This window comes from Ictidomys tridecemlineatus, chromosome 4, assembly GCF_052094955.1.
Source record: "Ictidomys tridecemlineatus isolate mIctTri1 chromosome 4, mIctTri1.hap1, whole genome shotgun sequence".
Lineage (NCBI taxonomy): Eukaryota > Metazoa > Chordata > Mammalia > Rodentia > Sciuridae > Ictidomys > Ictidomys tridecemlineatus.
This window is the reverse complement of record NC_135480.1, coordinates 183,838,740-183,859,214: the sequence shown is the minus strand read 5'-3', so window position 1 is coordinate 183,859,214 and position 20,475 is coordinate 183,838,740. Positions and strand designations below refer to the sequence as shown.

At 37.7% G+C, this 20,475-nt stretch overlaps 1 protein-coding gene across 4 annotated transcripts in view; it reads right to left on the bottom strand.

Annotated features, from left to right (window-relative positions):
- Window positions 1–17,757, bottom strand: part of Fsd1l (fibronectin type III and SPRY domain containing 1 like) — a 76,236-nt gene extending 58,479 nt beyond the window's left edge. For all 4 annotated transcript variants that reach the window (XM_013360509.3, XM_021729398.2, XM_021729399.2 and 1 more), the window contains exons 1-2: window positions 17,584–17,757; window positions 1,776–1,871 (exon numbers count right to left, since the gene is read on the bottom strand). In XM_013360509.3, coding sequence (XP_013215963.1) covers window positions 1,776–1,871; window positions 17,584–17,598 — 111 coding nt within the window. In that variant the 5' untranslated portion in view covers window positions 17,599–17,757. The remainder of the gene's footprint in view (window positions 1–1,775; window positions 1,872–17,583) is intronic.
- Window positions 17,758–20,475: the final 2,718 nt, after the last annotated feature.

The window sequence follows — 20,475 nt, the reverse complement described above, 5'->3', positions numbered from 1 at the left end:
GCTCAAGATTACTGTGGTTATTCAGAGTCTATATGGTTTCAGACTAACTTTAGAAGTTTTTTCTGTGAAAAATAACATTGGAATTTTTATAAAGATTACACTGAATTTGTAGATTGCTTTGAGTAGTCTAGATATTCTAAAAATAATAATTCTTCCAATCTATGAACATGAGACATCTTTCAATTTATGTATGCTTTCTTCAATTTCTTCTATCAAGGTTTTGTAATTTCCAGTATATGGATTTTTCACTTGCTTAGTTAAGTTTACTTACTTCACTTTTGATACTATAGTGAGATTTTTTTCCCCTTATTTTCTTTTTCAGATAGTCTATTGTTAGTATACAAACACTACCAAGTTTTGTGTTGATTTTGTATCCTACAATTTTACCCAATTTATAGGTTTAACAGATTTTCATTACAGTTTTTAGAGTTTTCTACACATAATTTTATATTATCAATTCCACTTCTTCCTTCCCTATTTGGATGTCTTTTATTTCTTTTTCTTACTAACTGCTCTGAATAGGACTTCCAATACTATTTTGAATATAAGTGGTAACAGCAAGCATCCTTGTTTTATTCCTGATGGCAGAAGAAAAATTTTAAATTTTTCATCACAGAGTATGAAATTAGCTGTGCACTTGTCATATATGACCTTTATTGTGTTGAAGTACATTCTTTCTACACTGAATTTGTGGGAGAATTTTGAATTATGAAAAGATCCTGAATTTTGTCAAATTATTTTTCTGCATCTATTGAGTTGATCATGTGGTCTCTGTCCTTCGTTTTTATTAATATGATGTATTATATTTGTTGATTTACATTTTTATAAGGAACCATCCAAATATAAGGATGAATTACACTTAGCCATAGTGAATAATCTTTTCAATGTTGAAATCAGTTTGGTAATATTTTGTTGAGGATTTTTGCATCTATATTCATCAAGGATGTTGGTCTATAGTCTTTTTCCTCTTGTTGTACCCTTGTATGGCTTTGACACCAGGGTGATGCTGGTTTTATAAAATAAGCTTAGAAGTAATTCCCTCCTCTTCAATTTTCTTGAAGTTTGAGAACTAGTATTAATTTTTCTTTAAATATCTGATAGAATTCAATTATAAAGTCATAAAGATCTGAGTTTTTTATTATTACTGATTAAATTCAATCTCCTTACTTATTGATCTGTTCAGATTTCCTATTTCTTCCTGATGCAGCCTAAGAATCATCAGTTTACCTTAAGTTTCCTTCTACCATCAACATCTGGTGAAAAACACAGGGATTGTCTACTCAAACCTGGGACCACTTCCTTAAATATTCCTCTTCCTCCTAATTGGGCACTTTAACTTTTATGTTTTACTTTCGTCTATTTCATGTAGACCTCTTATCATCTACATTTTCTTTCTGCTATTTACTGTAAAAAAAAAATTACTTGCAGGTACATTGTAAGGATACAATTTGCTCCTAGTTGGAATTAGAAAAGAAAAATATCAAATAGAAAAATACGAAAGTGAGCACTGTAATATTCCCTAGCAAGTACTCCAGAGTTTTCCTTCTCCTTTACTATTTGATTTTTCCACAAATAACACAGGAATGGCAAGGAAAGCATTTTTTACTTTATTTCCCATTTAAAACACCTTGCTCACAGCTCCATTAGCAGAAGTGTATTTGTATTTATAAATGTAAATGTATTTGTATTTATAAATGTAAAGTATATTTATACTTATAATTTGACTCAATACTCATTCATTGTGATATTTACATAAATTTAATAAAGACTCATACCTGAACTCCTCTTAATGTTTGATTTAGTGTATCAATAAAGTTCTGAATTTCATCATTTTTATTTGCCAGAGTTGAAATGATCCTTTGTAGAGCTTCCTAGGATTAAAAAACAATTTAAATATTTCCTTTTAATGAAAAAGAACTATAAATCTTCTAAACATTTTCTAAACAAACTTTATGTAACAGCATATTACATAATAAATAGGAGTAAGTTTCTTCTCATTATTCACATTTTCCTAAGGCCTATTAATACAAAAAATGAGATATATCTGTATCTTTTTAACTCTCTAAGTATATACCTTAATCACCCTTCAGACTGAAAATGATCAGTATTATTCCTATCAATATTATTATTTTATGTTATAAGGCCATGGCAATGGAATAGAGTTAAATCCTTAAATGCTATAAAAACAAATAGAATTTCTAATACAGCATCAGGAAATGAAGAATAAAAGCAAGGAAACACTGAAATTTTAAAAAGTTGTATCTACTTATAAAAATTAAAAAACATTTTAGAAATATTAATCTAGGTAGTAAAGCTGCATCTAGAATAATATTCATAGTAACATTTATAGATGCTATAGAATCACATACAATAAAGTAAGCAATTTTAGTAGTAATTACCCAAGACTTTAATAATACTTCCTACTTAAACACAGGGTTATTTAACTTCCTTAAACTCAAGTTCAGTGCTATAAAGTAAAATTTTCTGCTATGACAGAAATGTTCTATATGTGTACTCATGTGGTAGTCCCCAGACACATATAGCTAACAAGGTGGTGAACTGTGGCTAGCACAACTGAGGAACTAAATTTATTTTTTAACTTTAATTAATTTCAGTTTACATAGCCACACAGGACCAGTGCCAGCACAAGTCCAGATGCTTAATAACAGCAAAAACCCAACAAGGTACTTGTAGTCTCAGTAAATATCATATGTACTTTTCCTGTAGAATTTTTCCCAAAACAAAAGACTTATTTCTGAAAGTACCTACAAGTTTGTTTAATAAAACTCAGAAAATTTGTGGGACAAAGATTCTCCTCAAAATATTATGTCAATCAAAGGTTATATATATATATGAAGAGCCCAGGAATAATCTAAAAGAAATGTTTTATAAATGTTCATACAGCGTATTAGTGAAAAATTAAGATTACAACAGGTCTAATTTAAGTGTCAAACAATCCCTAAAAATAAGGAGATATTATAATCCCTGTGCTCAGCCTAAGGGTTCTCTGTTACATTCATTTACCTACACTATACCTTCCCATCCTCCTTCTTATGATATTTTAAGATAGTAACACAGTGAAGTTGTGCTATGAAAAAGACCAATGACACACCAAGAGTTAGTTGTTTATCCCTGTCAGTGATTTTCCCAGAACTAATGCACCAAGAGTCAAATCCAAAGACAACAAAAGAATAGCAGAGTGGAGCCAGGACTTTGGGGAAGAGTCAGCACAGTTAAAGGGGTCTTAGTGGTGATACCGATATTGAAAAGGTAAGAATATTTAAAGGAGAAGTTTTCCAAGTACTCATCCAAGATAGGATCTATATGTACTTAGAAGCAACATAATGAAACAATAATAACCGTTCTGCACAATCTTCATACTTTTTATAGTAAGTTTCAATTGATATGATTGGTGTTAGTGCTTGGATGTGAGCTGTACCCCGCCCCCAAAGGTTCATCTTAGAGAATGTAGGAATGTTCAGAGGTGAAATGATTACATTATAAGAGCTGTAACCTAATCAGTGCATTAATCCATTTGGTGGATTAATAATATGAAAGGGCTACTATACTAGATGGTTAACTGTTGGCAAATGGAACATGGCTGAAGGAAGTAGGCCACTGGGGGTATGTCCTTGAGGAGTATATGTCTTGTCCTGGTTCCAACTGTGCTCTCTACTTCCTGGCTGCATGAGCTGAGCTGCTGTCCTCCATAATGCCCTTCTACCATGATGTTCTACCTCACCTTAGGTTCAGAGCCATGGACTTGGCCAACCTCCGACTGAACCTCTGAAACTGTGGACCCAAAATAAGTTGTTATTGTCAGGTATTTTGGTCACAGTGACCCAAAGCTAACAATTGGGTTCTTTTTGGTGAATGTATCTGCCTCCCCTTCTATTCCTCACAATGGCAAGGGCCATAGTTTGGATATTAACTTTTCCCAAAAGACCAATGTATAAAAAGGCTTGTTCCCCAGAAAAACACTATCAGGAAGTGGTAGAACCTTTAAGAGGTACAGCCTAGTAGGATGTCTTTAAGTCAAAGAGGACATGCCCTCAGTGGGGACAATAGAACCTCAGTTCCTCTCTGACTTCTGCTTCTTAGCTATGAGGTAAGCAGTTTTACTTTCTGCCATGATATACTGCTACCTCACCACAGGACCAAAAGCAAAGGGTCCGACCAGTCATAGACTGAAACCTCTAAAACTGTGAGCCAAAATAAACCTTTTTTCTTGATAAGTTATTTAAAGTATTTGTTATAGTAATAGAAAGCTGACTAACATAGCCAGGGCTACATTCATACTGTACAGATGAGAAAACAGAGATTAGACTAGTTGCCCAAAATACTGCTGATTAGATAAAATATTAGGCTCAGTCCCACTCCCAAGCCCATGCTCTTAACTGCTGCATTAGAACTCTACCTCTGAATCCAATCAATTATCCTATTTTATGGTATACTCATACCATAAAATTATATATTCTTTAAACATCTGGCTTGCTAAGTTTTCAATGACATAGAAAACTGCTGGAAAATTCATATTACAGAATCACAACTTGAGCTTAAATGGTCCACTGCTAGGCATACCTAGCAGACATCAATCAAGGTAAAGACAATAAAGCTGGACCAGAACAAGGGACAGAGATCTTCAGGAAGACATCATATACTATGAAAACAAGCAGCCAGGTCCCGATGAATTCAGTCCAAAAACAAAATTTCAAAATCATCATGATGTGTGAGTTCAATAAAAACTGAAGGAAATTTTACAGATATACACATGCAAAAAGTGAAATTTTGGAACATAAAAGAGGCAGATCTACTTCAGAAGGGGAAAAAAATCTCTTGAGCACAATATAGCTTCCCACTTTTACTTATCTTGTCTAAGTTTAGCAGCAAATTTTGTGTTTGAAGATAGGTAGTAAAAAACTCTTGAGACAGCTGAAGCATACTGTCCCAGCTAAGTAAGCTGTGAGCTCCAAAGGTTTTTAATAAGCAGCCTGTTTTTCAAAGCTCCTTTATTTAGTAGATATAGTCAGATTTATAAATGTTCTCTCATTGTTATGAGGTCTTTAAACTAATTCCTCTATATCATTAAGAGTTACCCATCTGTTAAAATTTAACAGCCCCTGGTCTAATAGTGATGATAAAAGTCAGAACACAATCTTTACCAATGACAATGCTCTCCTTTTTCGTAGAGCAGAATTGTTCAATAGAAATACAAAATGAGCCAACCATAGCCACATCAAAAAGTAAAAGAAAGCCACATGTGGTAGCTTACATAATCACAGTGACACAGGAGGCTGAGGCAGGAAGATTCTAAATTCAAAACCAGTCTCAGCAACTTAATGAGGCCGTAAGCAACTTAGTGAGACCTTGTCTCAAAATAATAATAATAATAAAATAAAACAAAAAGGAAGGTGGATGTGGCTCAAAATTAAGTGTCCCTAGGTTCAATTCCCAGTAACAACAACAACAAAAAGTAAATGAGAAACTGGTGAAATTAATTTAATATTATACTTAACCCAAGAGATTCAAAATATTATCATTTCTAATCAATATTTAACAATGAACTACCTAGCTGGGTGCAGTGGAGCATGCCTGTAAATCCTAACTACTTGGGAGGCAGGAAAAGAATCATTTAAGTCCAGGGGTTCAAGGCTAGCCAGAGCAACAAAATGAGACCGCCAACTCAAAAAAAAAAAAGTGAACAATTTTCAAAGAGTTTCTTTTTAAGAAATGGGGGTACTACCTCTTCAAAATCCAATGTCTACTTTCAATTTACAACATTTATCAGTTTACATTCGTCACATTTTAAGTGCTCCAAAACCATGTGTGGCTAGAACCAGCCTGACAATACAGATTTACACATTTATTATACCATTAAAACAGTCCATATATTTCTTTTCTTAAAAAGATAGATAGATAGATAGATAGAGAGAGAGAGAGAGAGAGAGAGAGAGAGAGAGAGAGAGAGAGAATTTTTTAATATTTATTTTTTTTTCAGTTTTCGGTGGACACAACATCTTTATTTTATTTTTATGTGGTGCGAGGATCGAACCCAGCGCCCCACGCATGCCAGGTGAGCACGCTACCGCTTGAGCCACATCCCCAGCCCCAGTCCATATATTTCTAAGAATGGCAATAGAGCAAAGATCCTCAATCAATTCTAATTTGCACTTAAAAATAAACAACCTAAATGTTTTCTGAACTTTTTTCTTGGAAGACTTGAATTTCTTTAGGTTCTATGTTATCCCAGATTCTTAAATTGGGGCAAAAGCAACTCTACTTTAAGATTCTTCTAAACACCACAACACAAGGGACAAATACACTCTACTTGCTTATAAAGTTTACATTGTTCATTAATATTTTTGCTTAGAGAAAATTTTCTGTAAAATTACAAATATGCCAAGGTTGGCAGATGACACAAACGAGACTGCAACTGAGGACTGCACTATACTATGTAGGAGGGAAGAGTTTTGAAGCCTCGGCTATAAAATACCACTGAGAAGTTGTAAGAATAGATAAGCCAGCAGTACAGGGCTTTAGAGCCCTAGCATTTAAGATCACATGTGTTTTCTTTTTCTTTTTTGGTACTGGAGAATGAATCCAGGGGTACCTTACCACTGGGCTACATCCCTAGCCCTTTTATTTTTATATATTGAGATGGGGTCTAAGTTGCTTAGGTTCTCCCTAAATTGCTGAGGCTGGCCTAGAACTTGGGATTCTCCTGCCTGAGCCTCCTGAGCTGCTGGGATTACAGACATGGACCACCATGCCCAGGTATTATCACATATATTTTCAAAGCTACCACCAAGTGCTTTATAAACTACTAAAGAAGTAACAACCCAGATCATTAAGAGTCAGAAACCCAAAGAAACCAATATGACCTTGGTAGTGAATGCAGATAAAGTGCTGCTTCATCCTAAACTTTTCTACACTTACTAGAAAAAAAGGGCAGTATTCTGAAAGTTCCCCAGGGTACAGTGCTGACAAGAGCTCCAGAAGCTCTGAATCCACTTTCTCTTTAACTTATTATTTTTGTGGGAGGATGAGCAAAATGCAAAAGATGTAATCAAGAGCTAAGTATTCTAAAATAGTGAAAATTCATCGGGAGGGCTGAAAAATAAACTCTGAAGAGGAACAGGGCTTCAACCATTCTGGCTGTTCCAAGAAATGGGGACTCATTAAATCTAGTGTGGAAATGGCATGAAGATAATAAGAACTAAGGAACTTGGAACTCAGTAGAACTGTACAAGTAATAAAAATAGCTAAGACAAACTCTCACCAACACCAAAACTTATAAAAACTTAAAAGGATTGCATGAGCTGAGTTCAGAAACTTAGCTTGCATGGTGGTAGGAGTCAAAGAAGAGTACACATAGAGATAATACATGCCTAATCTAGGAATATACAAGGAGAGGCAGACTGGATAGGTACCAAATCCAGCATTTTAAAAAAAGTATTTTCTAAATATGGCAGGCAACATGCCAGGGAAGATATCAAATAGATCCCTGTGTGTGTGTGCGTGCGCACCTATGTGTGTGTATATGAATGTTTTTCCTTGAATTCATAAACTTAAGAGAAAGAGAAAATTGTAATGCAATGAGTTTTCTATCCAAGTCTATCCCTCCAGGGCTTTGAGTTTAATCCACAGCTTTAATAATGGAAACACAAGTGACAGAGAAGTTGTCAAGGTGAAAGCCAAAACCAGAAGTCTCAATATATGTGATATAAACTCTGCACAAAGTATGATAAGATACAGGGCCATTAGACAGAGGCCTCTCCTCTGAATTCCAGACCATGTTAATATAATTGCCTGCTTGAAATCTCTACTTGGGTGTCTCACAAGCCCTTCAAAGTCAACTTGTCATAGCCTTCCCCCCGAGCCTGGGTCATTCTCCAGAATTCTACCTCTATAAATGGCACTACCAGCTGCCAAGCTAAAACTTTAGACTTCACCCTTATTATCTTTCCTCTAATTTGTGCTCTACATGTAGCCACCAAGTTCTATTAATTTTACCTCCTAAACAGTTCTAGAATATCTATTACTATCATAGTACAAGTTACTATCATATCTCAACCCATACTATAGTAAAATTTCTTAAGAGGCCTCATATATTATTTCTCCCCAATAATCAGTTCTCTATACTGCAGCTAGGGTCATAGGATACCATCATACTTCCTGCTCAATATTCTCCAATGGCTTTCCATTGTTCCTTGGATAAAACAGAAAATTTTTAACACAATCTTTAAGACTCTACATAATCTGCTTTGCTTACTTCGCCTGCTTCAATTCACAACAGACTTACTTTTTCTTGCTATATTCCACTTCCAGTAGCCTGCTGTTTCTCTAATAAGCTTTGTTTCCTACCTGGGAGCTCTCACATTTATCAGTTCCTATGCTGTAACCACTATTCTAAAACATACACAATATGCTATTAAAATAAGTTCCAAAAAAGCACTTATAAAATGAGCGCATTGTGACATCTGTGTCACTTACCAATGCCTCATGGGTGAAGGAAAGCACCCATTGTGAAAACAACTTTCATCCACTCCCTGAGATTCTATTAACCTGAAAGGATGACTACAAGGGTGTCAGATTTCATATCAGATCTCAAGTCTCCCATTACCTTCCAAACATTGATGGATAAAGTGATAAACATAGATGAATAAAGGCAATACAAATTATTTGAGGCATATCTAGATAATTATATTTTGTAAGACTTCAGATGGCTGTAACTAGAATTCTAGGTGATACAGGTCTGACAAATGCCAATTTTTCTAGATCACAGTTAAAATAAACAGGACACAGGTCTCCAGAGGACATATGCACAGGCTATCTTGGCCACTGTGCTTTGGTCATGCAGCACTATTACCAAAACCTCAAAAAAGCCACTTCATCAAGATTAAGCCTCTCAATGGCCTGACTATGGATTTAGACTAAGGCAACTGCTACACCAACAAGAAAAAAGGGGTTTTATACTCTCCAGTCAAGCACAATTGCAAACATTCCCATGGCATGAATCAAAGTAATCTGCGACAAATAAGTCATAAGGCACTCTCTGCAAAAGGGAAGACTTTAAAAACAATTATACTTATAGTTTCTATTAATCATGTGAAGTAAACACACAATAGACTGAACAAATGAGAATATTTTTAGACTCTCAAGTGCCAAGTATAACCCTGAGTTCTTTACATACTGTTAATTCATTTATTTTTTTTTCAAGAATTCTATGAGGTAAGATATTATTATTCCCATTTTCTAATGAGGAAGCTGAGGCATGGAGAGGTTAAGCAGCTTGCCCAGATATTCAGAGCTAATATGTCACAAAGCCAGAATTCAAGTAATGGCAATTAACAGCCTTAACTATTACACTGTACTAACTGATATGGTAAAGATCAAAGGTTCATTAAAAGGATGTCAGAACATATAAGAACACCAAAAGGATTAAGATTTTAATTCAAGATTAGAAAAAACTGGAGCTATCAAAACAGACTGTAACACAAACTACCTTAAAGAAAAAAAAATTATTTTGGCTCATAGTTTTACAGGTCTCAACCCATGGTTGGTTGGCCTCATTGTTGTGGGCCTTTGGCAGCACCTCATCATGGTGGGAGCCCAAGGAAGAGGATGCCGGTCACCTGTTGGCCAGGAAGTAAAAGAAAGGAAGGGGCTAGGGACTCACTGTCCCCTTCAAAGATGTGTCCCCAATAACCTGAAGCCCTTCCACTAGGACTCACCTCCTAAAGGTTCCAATACCTCGCAACCATGTCACAGGCCTTTGGGGGACATTATAGATCCAAACTATACAACCTTACTATAGAAATACCACCTTATAAGTCTAAGAATAAGATGATGTTTCAAAATGATGTTTATCATTTTGAAATGGCATTTGTTCTACTGATTTTAGCCTAATATGTGGGAATTAGAATGTTGTGTCTTAATTTTGCTGCATCTAACAAAATCTGCCGACTTGGACTACTTATCCAAAAACTGAATGTAACAGGCCCCTGAAGTTATGATGCATACACTTCCTATTTTTAAAGTCAGTGGCCAAAAACATTCACATCCAGGTTTACGGTTCATTATACCTTGAATCAGCATCCAAGTGATCATTATAGAAACACTCTGACATATGGGTTTCCCACCAGCATCTACGCAAATACGAAGATTTCTGAGTCAAATACTACATTAGTATTTCAGACAGTTAAGTATACAAATCTAGAATCACCACCAGTGGTACAATTTAAGGGGGTCTAACTATTATTATAGCCAAATTAGCAATTATTTATTAAGCACTTTGAATTTGTTAGGCACTGTGCTGAGCTACTAATATGAAGTTTTGTTTTTGTTTTTTTAAATCACAACAGCCTTCACACTTTTGGGGGTTTGAAAAATTAAGAAACTTGTCACAGTTCAAATCTAGGAGACTGCCTCCAGAGCCTCTGCTTTTATACTAACCTTGGATGCTTACACTATTGGAGACTACAAGAAATAATCATAGGATTCCACCAACTAGAGCAAAGGGATCAATGAAATAAGCATGTAATATCCCTAGACAATGCCTAACTGCCACTAGAACTGAGGTCACTTGCATAACCCCATACCACAGACATCTCCTTGAATTAGGTGACAGTCAAAATCTAAAAGAACTATCCATCGGGTAAGCCAGATATTAAAAAAATCTCATCAGCTTATGACAAAATTAATAGGAGTTTCATACCCAGATGTAATGAAATCAGAAGGTAAAAAAGGAGAACTAAGAAATCCAGGAAGTTGATAATCATAAATGGTTTACAGGTGTAAACCTATACCCTCTATTAACAATCAATTGTGAGCACTTCCTGAATACCCATATAATCAAGAATGAACCAATAATCAACTCTGCCCATCTAATTTATCCCCTAAAAACAATCTAATGCTAACCAGTGAAAAAAAATATGGTGGAAAATATTGCCTTTCCATCCTGAGCTCAGTTGTAAGATATCAAGCCAAATGAGGACGTAGTCTCCCATTCAGGATTGGAGGAAACAGTATGACAGAACGGAAGACAGAGCCTTAATCATGTGCAGTGGCCTTTGAACTGGGTGTTACACTCAAGAAAGTTAAACAGGCATATATTCTGAAAGTAGAGGAGTGGTGTGAATGGAGCACTCTGGGGATTGCTGATAGTAATAAAATGCCCTCTGAAAGGCAAGTTTACAATATGTATCCAAAACCATTTTTAAAGTATATATATATCAACTCAGTAATTTCCTTCTACAAAAATTCTTCTAGGAAAATGATTAAGAATGTAGGCAATGTCTTGGCTACAAGAATGTCCATCTTGCAGGCATAGTGGCACACACTTGTAATCCTGGCGGTTCAGGAGGCTGAGGCAGGAGGATTACAAATTCAAAGCAAGCATCAGCAAAAGCAAGGCACTAAGCAACTCAGTGAGACCCTGTCTCTAAATAAAATACAAAATAGGACTGGGGATGTGGCTCAGTGATGAGTGTCTCCGAGTTCAATCCCCAGTACCAAAAAAAAAAAAGAATGTCCATCTCAGTGTTATTTATTACATTAAAAGGTTGAGATCCAGCAAGAGAAATAATATGTGAGGTGAATAGGGAGCCTACATCCTGGGAACAAATTTTTACTCTTCACACATCAGATAGACTTCTAATTTCTAGGGTATACAAAGAACTCAAAAAGCTAAACATCAAAAAAAAACAAACAAACAAATAACCCAATCAATAAATGGGCCAAGGACCTGAACAGACACTTCTCAGAAGAGGATATACAATCAATCAACAAATACATGAAAAAATGCTCATCATCTCTAGCAATCAGAGAAATGCAAATTAAAACTACTCTAAGATACCATCTCACTCCAATAAGAATGGCAGCCATTATGAAGTCAATCAACAAGTGCAGGCGAGGATGCGGGGAGGGGGGTGGGGGAGGGTACACTCATACATTGCTAGGGGGACTTGAAATTGGTGCAGCCAATTTGGAAAGCAGTATGGAGATTCCTTGGAAAGCTGGGAATGGAACCACCATTTGACCCAGCTATTCCTCTTCTTGGTCTATACTCAAATGACCTAAAAACAGCATACTACAGGGACACAGCCACATCAATGTTTATAGCAACACAATTCACAATAGCTAGACTGTGGAGCCAACCTAGACGCCCTTCAGTGGATGAATGGATAAAAAAAAAAATGTAGCATTTATACACAATGGAGTATTATTCAGCACTAAAAAATAACAAGATCATGGCATTTGCAGGGAAATGGATGGCATTAGAGCAGATTATGCTAAGTGAAGTTAGGCAATCCCCCCCAAAAAAAAAAAAACAAAAAACAAATACCAAATGTCTTCTCTGATATAAGGGGGGGAGGTGACTCAAAATACTGTTCCTCCCAGAAGAGCATGGGAAGAAGATTCTCTCTAGATAGGGAAGAGAGATGGGAGGGAAAGGGAGGGAGAAGGGGAATTGCATGGAAGGTGGAAGGAGACCCTCATCATCATACAAAATACATGTACAACGATGTGAGGAAAAAAAATAGCGTCACCTTAGATTAGGTAGAGAGAAGTGATGGGAGGGAAGGGGAGGGGATGGGGGAAAGAACAGTAGAATGAAATAGACATTATTATTACTGTGTGTATATATGTGATTGCATGACCAATATGATTCTGCAACCTGTACACTCAAAAAATGAGAAATTCTATCCCATCTGATTCAAATATATGATATGTCAAGGTCATTGTACTGTCATGTGTAACTAATTAAAACAAATTAAAAAAATAAAAGGTTGAGATCAATATACAAGGGTGATGATTAAATAAAATCTAGTAATACATCCACACAAATTCTGCTGAATCACTGAAAGTGTTGTACAATGGTATTAACATGGAAAAATGTTTGTGAAATATTATGTCAAAGGCAAGTTGTTAAGCAATATGCATTATGATGCTATAATTTTTAAGTTTCTATATGCATACAAAAAGACTGGATTGTAATACAAATGTTGAATGGAATTATCTCTGGATGGCAGAATTATGGGTAATTTTTACTTTAATTTATCTCTATCTCCCATTTTCCTACAATAAATATTTATTATTTATAATGGAACAGAATAGCAAACACTGGCTGTGCTAACACTTTTTTTTTTTTTTTTTACAAATTCAAGATATAATTAACTGTCAGTTAATAAACATCAAAAACTCAGATTCTATCAGAATCTTGAGACTGGAAATAAATGCTGAGAGTGAAAACATACAAAAGAAGGCTGGATACAAATGCACCAACTTCACAACAGTGTCTACCCTAGGTCAGAGTGGAATATCCATCACTATGGCAAACATTCAATATGTGTTTGCTGCATGAATAATCCTGCTTACATTCAGCCAAGCATTGAAAAAAAGCATTGTGTTAAAACTACAAAAAGAAAAAAAAAAAACTCTGTTCCCTATTTCATTTTAAAAACTGCCCAATTCAGCTTTAGAAAGCTAAGACCAACCCTCAAAAAAGAAAGAGCTACAGAGAAGGAAGATATACATTACAGAAAAACTAGTGATCTTATATGGGGCAGCAAATAGGACCAAATTCCTGGTTTCAATTTAAATAACATTCCATATCACCTACCAACTATTTTTCACTAGACTTAAACTAGCTTAGAAAACAAAACAACTACTTTGTACAAGTTTATCCCTGCTAACATTTTAGCAGTTTTAATTAATCCTACCAGCATTTAAAAGCAAAGAGTTCAAGCAAGGGAAGTAATGAAAAAGCTTGGGCTGTGAAAAATGATCTGGTTTGAACCCAAATACCACTTGCTAGCTGTTTTCTCTAAGCTTCATTTTCCCATATCTGTGAAATAGAAATAAGAGCTATTGTGAGAGTTTAAAGCAGTTTACCACAATACTGGATATAAAACAATACTCAAAAATTTTTCCCCTCGTTTTCCTCAGGAAACTTTTTTTTTTTTTTTTTTACTGAGAGGTATCTGGAATATAGTATGGCTGGTTAATTATCTGGATTGGAGAGAATGTCTGAATTGCTATGGTACAATGTGAAGGCAAAAAAATAAATAAAAAATCAGGATAGAAGAGAAAACTGGGATATAGAAGGCAAGTGTACATATGCTACTTGCTGCAGATTGTTGGGCTTTAAAATTTCTGCTTAATTCAAACTCCCAGTCTAGGTTTGTCCAGGTTTTTATTTTTTATTTTTGTACCAGGGATTTAACCCAGGGATACTTTACCTCTGAGCTACAATATATAATCCTATTTATTTATTTATTTAGAGACAGGGTGTCACACTAAGTTGTTGATGCTGGCCTTGAGCTTGCAATCCTCCTGTCTGAGCCTCCAGAGTCACTGGGATTTCAGGCATGCACCACAGCTCCTCACTGCTTTATCCAGTCTTATACAGTAAAGCCTCACCTGTCATTATCCTTTTCGGAGCAGGAAGTTAAGAATACACAGACAAAAAGTTGGCACAACTAAATGACAATGTATGCTCTTGGTAACTTACTTCCTCTAGGATCTCTTTCCCTATCCTTTCTACCCTTTCAGTAATTCCTAAAGTATCTTTCCTAGAAACAATGATTCCTATGAATATGAGTGATCTACATAAAAATTTAACTTAAACCATCGAATTACAATCTCCAAGGTTTTAGAAAGGTGCAAGTGTCTTGTTTCAATGTTTCCTTTGAACATGCACATTTCTTTGGGTAAAGAAACCTTTGCGATTTTATCTTAAAACCTCTTACAGACATAATCAAAAGGTTTGATCATCAAACAAAGCCACCTATCCATAACACATCCTGTTCACAAAAGTGCCCCAGAAACTCAATATAAACAGAATCCCTTTGTTTTTTTCTGGGAAATAATACTGTGGTTTTCTATATCCAACAGTATGCCTTACATACCCAAGGAAATTACGTTTTCTTCCTCCTCTCATACAGAGCATCTGTTGCTAACAAAACACTGAAGGCCAAGTCATTTTCACAGACAAAAAAAGCAGCTGGTCAAGCTAATCCATTTGCTGACTAGCCATCATCAAGCTTCTATAAGACTGTCCAGTTAACTTAACCTTCATTGTCAGATTACACGAGGCCGAACTTCCAATCCTCTTTCAATTAGGATTTAATAATCCTTTTTTTGCACCACCAAATAATTTCTTACAAATACAAAAAAATGCTTTAAAGATGTATAAACTGAATCAGAAAAGAACAAAGTTATTTTGAGGTTGGGATTATAAAATTAATAACAATAGCTAACAGTATTAATTTATGCTAGGCACTGTTAAGATGTTTTAAAAAATGAACACAATCCTTAAATAACCCTTTGAGGATTAAGTATAAAACTGTTATCTCAATTTTATAGAACAAAGAACAAATTACCTAAGCTAACATAGCCCATAAAAGGCACCACTAAAAACCTGATTCCAGAGTCATCTTCTTAATAACTTAAGAGTTCAAGTCCCAACACCTTACAATGAACAGGTAAGGGCATCCTTATCCTTTGCCACTTGCAGCACCCATTTTCCTCAAACTAACTGCTATTAGTATGAGGTACTATTACTGCTACTGTAAAAAATTTTATAACAGGAAATAGTCTCTTAAACTCATGCTGGGGTGTACTGCTGTCTCATTTCTAAAGAGAAAAAAATAATCAGTTTAGTTCATTACTATTTGAGGCAAGTAATTGATTCTGCAGTAGTTTATGAGAAAAGGAAGCTTAAATTCAACAATTAAATGGTTCACAAGCATGAATACCAGATACTCTTTGTGACCTATAAAACAACATGGTGTTTTTAAATTAGGAAAATTCTCTTGATACTACCAATGAAATTTAACTTATTTTCTAATATTGAGAAGTGATTCTCAAAGTTATCCTCAATAAGGCATATCAGTACCAATAATAAAAAAAACAGCTAATTCTTTGCCATCTCTGAGAAACTGCACATGATACCCTTCTAGGTACACCAAAAAGTAAATAAATACATAAATCTGAAATGATAACAGGTTCAGAATAACTTATCAACATGCAGCATGACCTTGCAAGAGTCATAACCTCCAACTTTTGATTCCTCAAAAGGAATATACACTCCCTGATAATTAAGATGATCCACATTAAAACAAATTTTTTCCTACAAAAATGGAATTTTTCAGGACTAATTCTTCATAAACTTTAAAATGCCTTGTGTTTCTTAAGGGATTATTTTATCAAATTTTTACAATCACACTATGAAATACTTTTATTTTTACAGAATAGATGAGAAAATAAATTAATCACCAGTGCATGACTTGCTCCATATCACAGTCAGTAAATAGTGCCCTGGAATCCAATTCTCTGAACTTCCCAAGTCTTTACTCTTTCATTTGACCTCTGCTACTGTCCACTCAAGTATCATATGACTTTTATCTAATAAGCTGTGAGATATTTTACAAATTTAGGCAGAGATAATGTTTTAAACTTATACATATTCAAAACACATAATATGGAATTTTTAAAATTACTAATATTCTTGGAAATAATAATTGAATACATCCAACTGGGTTTCAAGACAAATACTTATAATGAACACATTTGTTAACATACACATCTGTTAGCTACTATAACAGTTAATGCTTAACACATGGCACTATTCTCTCATGTCCCCCACTCTCAAGAAGGTGAAATCAGGCAAAATCATAGAAAGTTGTTCTAGTAAGTTTTTCCCGTGTTTTCTACCTAATAATAGAAAAGAATGGTCTCTGTCCTTGTTTTTCCCTGCTGCATTATTGATAATGCTTGTTTTTCTTTCCTATACTGTACTATATTTCAATTACACTATAACAAAGAGAAACAGGCAGTTAATTTCTATACAAGGATTATGACGAAATGTTAAAAAACTCACTTTCAGTTGTCATTTGACATACTGGCTATATTGTTTAAACATTTAGCATATATAGTAGTTCTATGTATGCTTTTCTCAACTTACTCTGAAAGTATGAAATATTCCACAACCACAACTAGGTAACTGTGACAAGCAACACCAATTGGTCAACGAGGGTGGGGCGGCTACCCTGACAACTGTCTTTTCCCTCAATTAACAAACAGTGACCTGCTTATGAACAAGTCACGGGAAGGGGAGGGGAGGGGTACAAAGGGGTTTGGGTCCCTGACCTAAAGAGCTTGCATTGTGCCAAAAAAGGGGACTTGTTCGAGCAAAGAGCATTAGCTCGGCGTCAGCAGGGAGACCCCCAAATCAGGCTGTGCCTCGGTTTCCACATCTGCTGGGGCAGGAAACATTCTCCCTAGCACGCTCGCAGGAATAAAAGGGGCCCAGCGCTGCAGAAAGTGACTGAAAGATAGGGACCGCTCCTGGCGTCTTCTCGGGAATCCAGAGGCCAGCCGGGGTCACTGGGCGCGGCTTCTGCATCCCCGCGAGCGCGGCTCTCTTGCGTCCAGGACGGAGGCCCAGTGGCCTCGCCTTCAGCCTCGGGAGCCCCGAGCACCGGCGCCCACCACCCACCGGGCCCAGAGCGCCCCGCCCACCCATCGCCGGCCCGGCCCGCCCCGCCTCGGAGGCCCCGCGCTCCTCTCCCGGTTTACCTTCTGGGAGTCCATGGCGAGGAGTAAGCCTAATGGCTCGAGCCGGCCACAGGAACCGCGCGTAGAGGCGGAGAAGGCCGGCCACGCGGAGACCGCTACCCGCCGCCGCCGCAGCCGCCGCAGCCGCCTCGGCCCGCACTGGCGCCGCCCGGCCCCGCCCGTCCGCGCCCAGCCAGCGCGCGCGCTTCGCCGCGCAGCGGTTGCCAGGGTGAAAGGGCGGCCCGCAGGAGGGAGGGAGAGGGAGGAGTGTTCGCGCCTGCGCGCTGCGGCCGGGGCGCGGGAGTTCAGGTGCCTGGGGTCTGCGCCGCAGGGAGTGGGATGCGTCCGCCCTCTCGAGTACGTCTGCAGCCTCTCCTCCCTTCCCCCATCCCTTGAATTCCGCGAGCGCGAGTTCTGCTGGCCTTGTCATGGGCCACTGGGCATCCAGAAGCCGGGCCCTCGGGAGGGAAAGCCCTGTCTCGGAGATTCACCAGTCCACTCTACATTCCACGCGCACCTGAAGCATCTCCCCACACTGACAAGCCTGGGAGAGACCTCCGGGCTAGACCAGGCCCAGCTGTCCAGTGAGAGGAAAGGGGCTAGGATGGGGATGCAGCAGAAATGTGGGTATGGGACTAATAAGGGGCTGGGGAGCCAAGTAGAACTTTCACGGAGAGCCTGTCCCCACCAGGTCCCTGCTACGGGAATGATCTTTAGCAAGTCACTGTCCCTGAGCCTGTTTGAATTTCTGTGAAATAAGAGAGGCTGCGCTGAGGATTATGAGGATTGAATATTGCATTTAATATTGATGATAATGTATATGAAGTGCATTGTATAGCTTGTGCTGAGTAAAATTAATTTGTTATTGGTAGGGAGTTAGAACCTGCTCAGTCCGTCCTGAGGGGGCAATGCAGGTGAGCTTGAAAATGTTTCTCCCCAAGGAGACCTCATCCTCCTTTTAGATGACTTGAGAGGCTCAAAAGTTGAACTGGGCAATCACTTACGAATACATTAAAGAGAAGTAAGTGTCGAGTACCTATTGTGTACCAGTTTTGCAAACTGAGAATTCAGTCTAGAATTCAGGTCCAGCTCCCATTAACTTACAATCTTTGTGCGGAAGACTGACAAAAAGAATTAATGTATGAATGATATTATAAGTGATAAATAGAAAAATTACATGGAGTAAAGGATTTAAGAATTGGGAGGGTTCAGTTTCCCATAGGGAGGTCTGGGAAGGCTTCTCTCAGGAGTGACCTGAGTAAGTGGGAGGATGAGTAATGCAAGAGTCGGGGAAAGGGCATTCTAGTGGGAAGCAACAGCAGATACAAAAGGGTATGAGGCTTTGGGAGGGTATCAGAAACTATTTATTCTACAGTGCTCTAAATGTCTACCTATGAGTCTCCACAACTCTACTGTGATTTCCTTGTGGGCCGTATCTTCTTTTACCCATATCTGTATCCTCAGCACAGGGCCTGCCACACAGTCTGCACTCAATAAAATCTTTCTTAAAAAATAATTTTTAGTTGTCAATGGACATTTATTTTATTTATTTATTTGTGGTACTTAGAGTCGAAACCAGTGCCTCACACATGGTAGGCAAGCTCTGTACGGCTGAGCCATAACCCCAGCTCCTCAATTAATTCTTTTAAAATCTGCATTGAGATGTACAAGAAATGGGATGAAGGGCACAAACAGGAAAACAAGAGTTTGGTTCAGACTAGGTGGGTAATAATTGGAAAGCCTGGATCCAGGAAGGGCCTCTGAACAATTTTGTTCCTGTCAGCTGAAAGCAGAAGTGGCATACAGTCCTGCAGAGAGATGCCCCCACCTGTCTTGGTACCAAGGGAAGTGAACCTTCTAACCAAATCTTTCCAATTCCACGAGGAGCAGTGAGAGCAGCCAGGTGCCCAGCCACTCACCTATTGCTGCAGTGGCAAAGACTAATCTTCACACCATGCTCTGTGCACTGAGGCTGAGTCAGTTCCCTACAAGAGAGAAATGTAGACTGGGAAATGAAGAGCATCAGAGGTCAAACCACCAGACTGACTGTATGGTTCCCAGTGCTGCCCTTGCTTGCCACCTGGACCCCCACAAAGAGAAGGAAAGAACATTCCATGCCATTCTTTCTTCTTCAGATGCCAGGGTTTCACCTCAGTCCTATTAAAGGGCAAATCTTGGGCACTTTATGACTGATGGACACCACCACAGGAGGAGAAAGAGAGAGGCTTTGGGAGACAGTGAGTCGCAGCTGAAATGTGACTCTGTCACAGGCTCTTCCTCCAGGAGCTCACCCCTGGCTCCTTGCCTCCAGCTCCTCCGGTTCTCTCCTTCAGCCCAGCCAGGAGCCTGCAGATTTCGACAATTGCTTTACCCTAAGTGACTTCTGCCCTCACCAGATTTATGGCTCTTTTGGTCTGGTTCCACTGCCAAACTCATCCTGGCTCCCTTACTTCCCCTTGTTCCCATACGGGAATAGCTATTTCTTTCTGGCTGTGACTTCTTTCTTCCCCAGTTCATATAGGTTCTCTCACCGTAATCACTCATCAAGATTGTTGAACTCTGTACCCCAACCCACTCTCAGTGTCTCTGGCCTATAGGCAAATCCTTTACTTTTTCTACACTCATCATTTAAAGATAGAAATTTTCAAAAATAGTTTTACCAATAAAGTACTAGCTCTTAAATGGGTCCCCTGTAGCAGCTGCCTCAGCATTTCTTGCTAACATCAAAGTGCAAATTCTCAGGTTTCTTCCCTAACTGAATTAGAAACTCTGGAGATGGGCTCCAGTAATCTGTTTTTAACAAGTCTTCCAGGTGATTCTGATGCACACCAATGCTTGCAAACTATTACATTAAGAGAAGTAAAATTGCTTTAAAAAAAAACGGAAAAAAGAAACTACAGGGGAATAAAAACA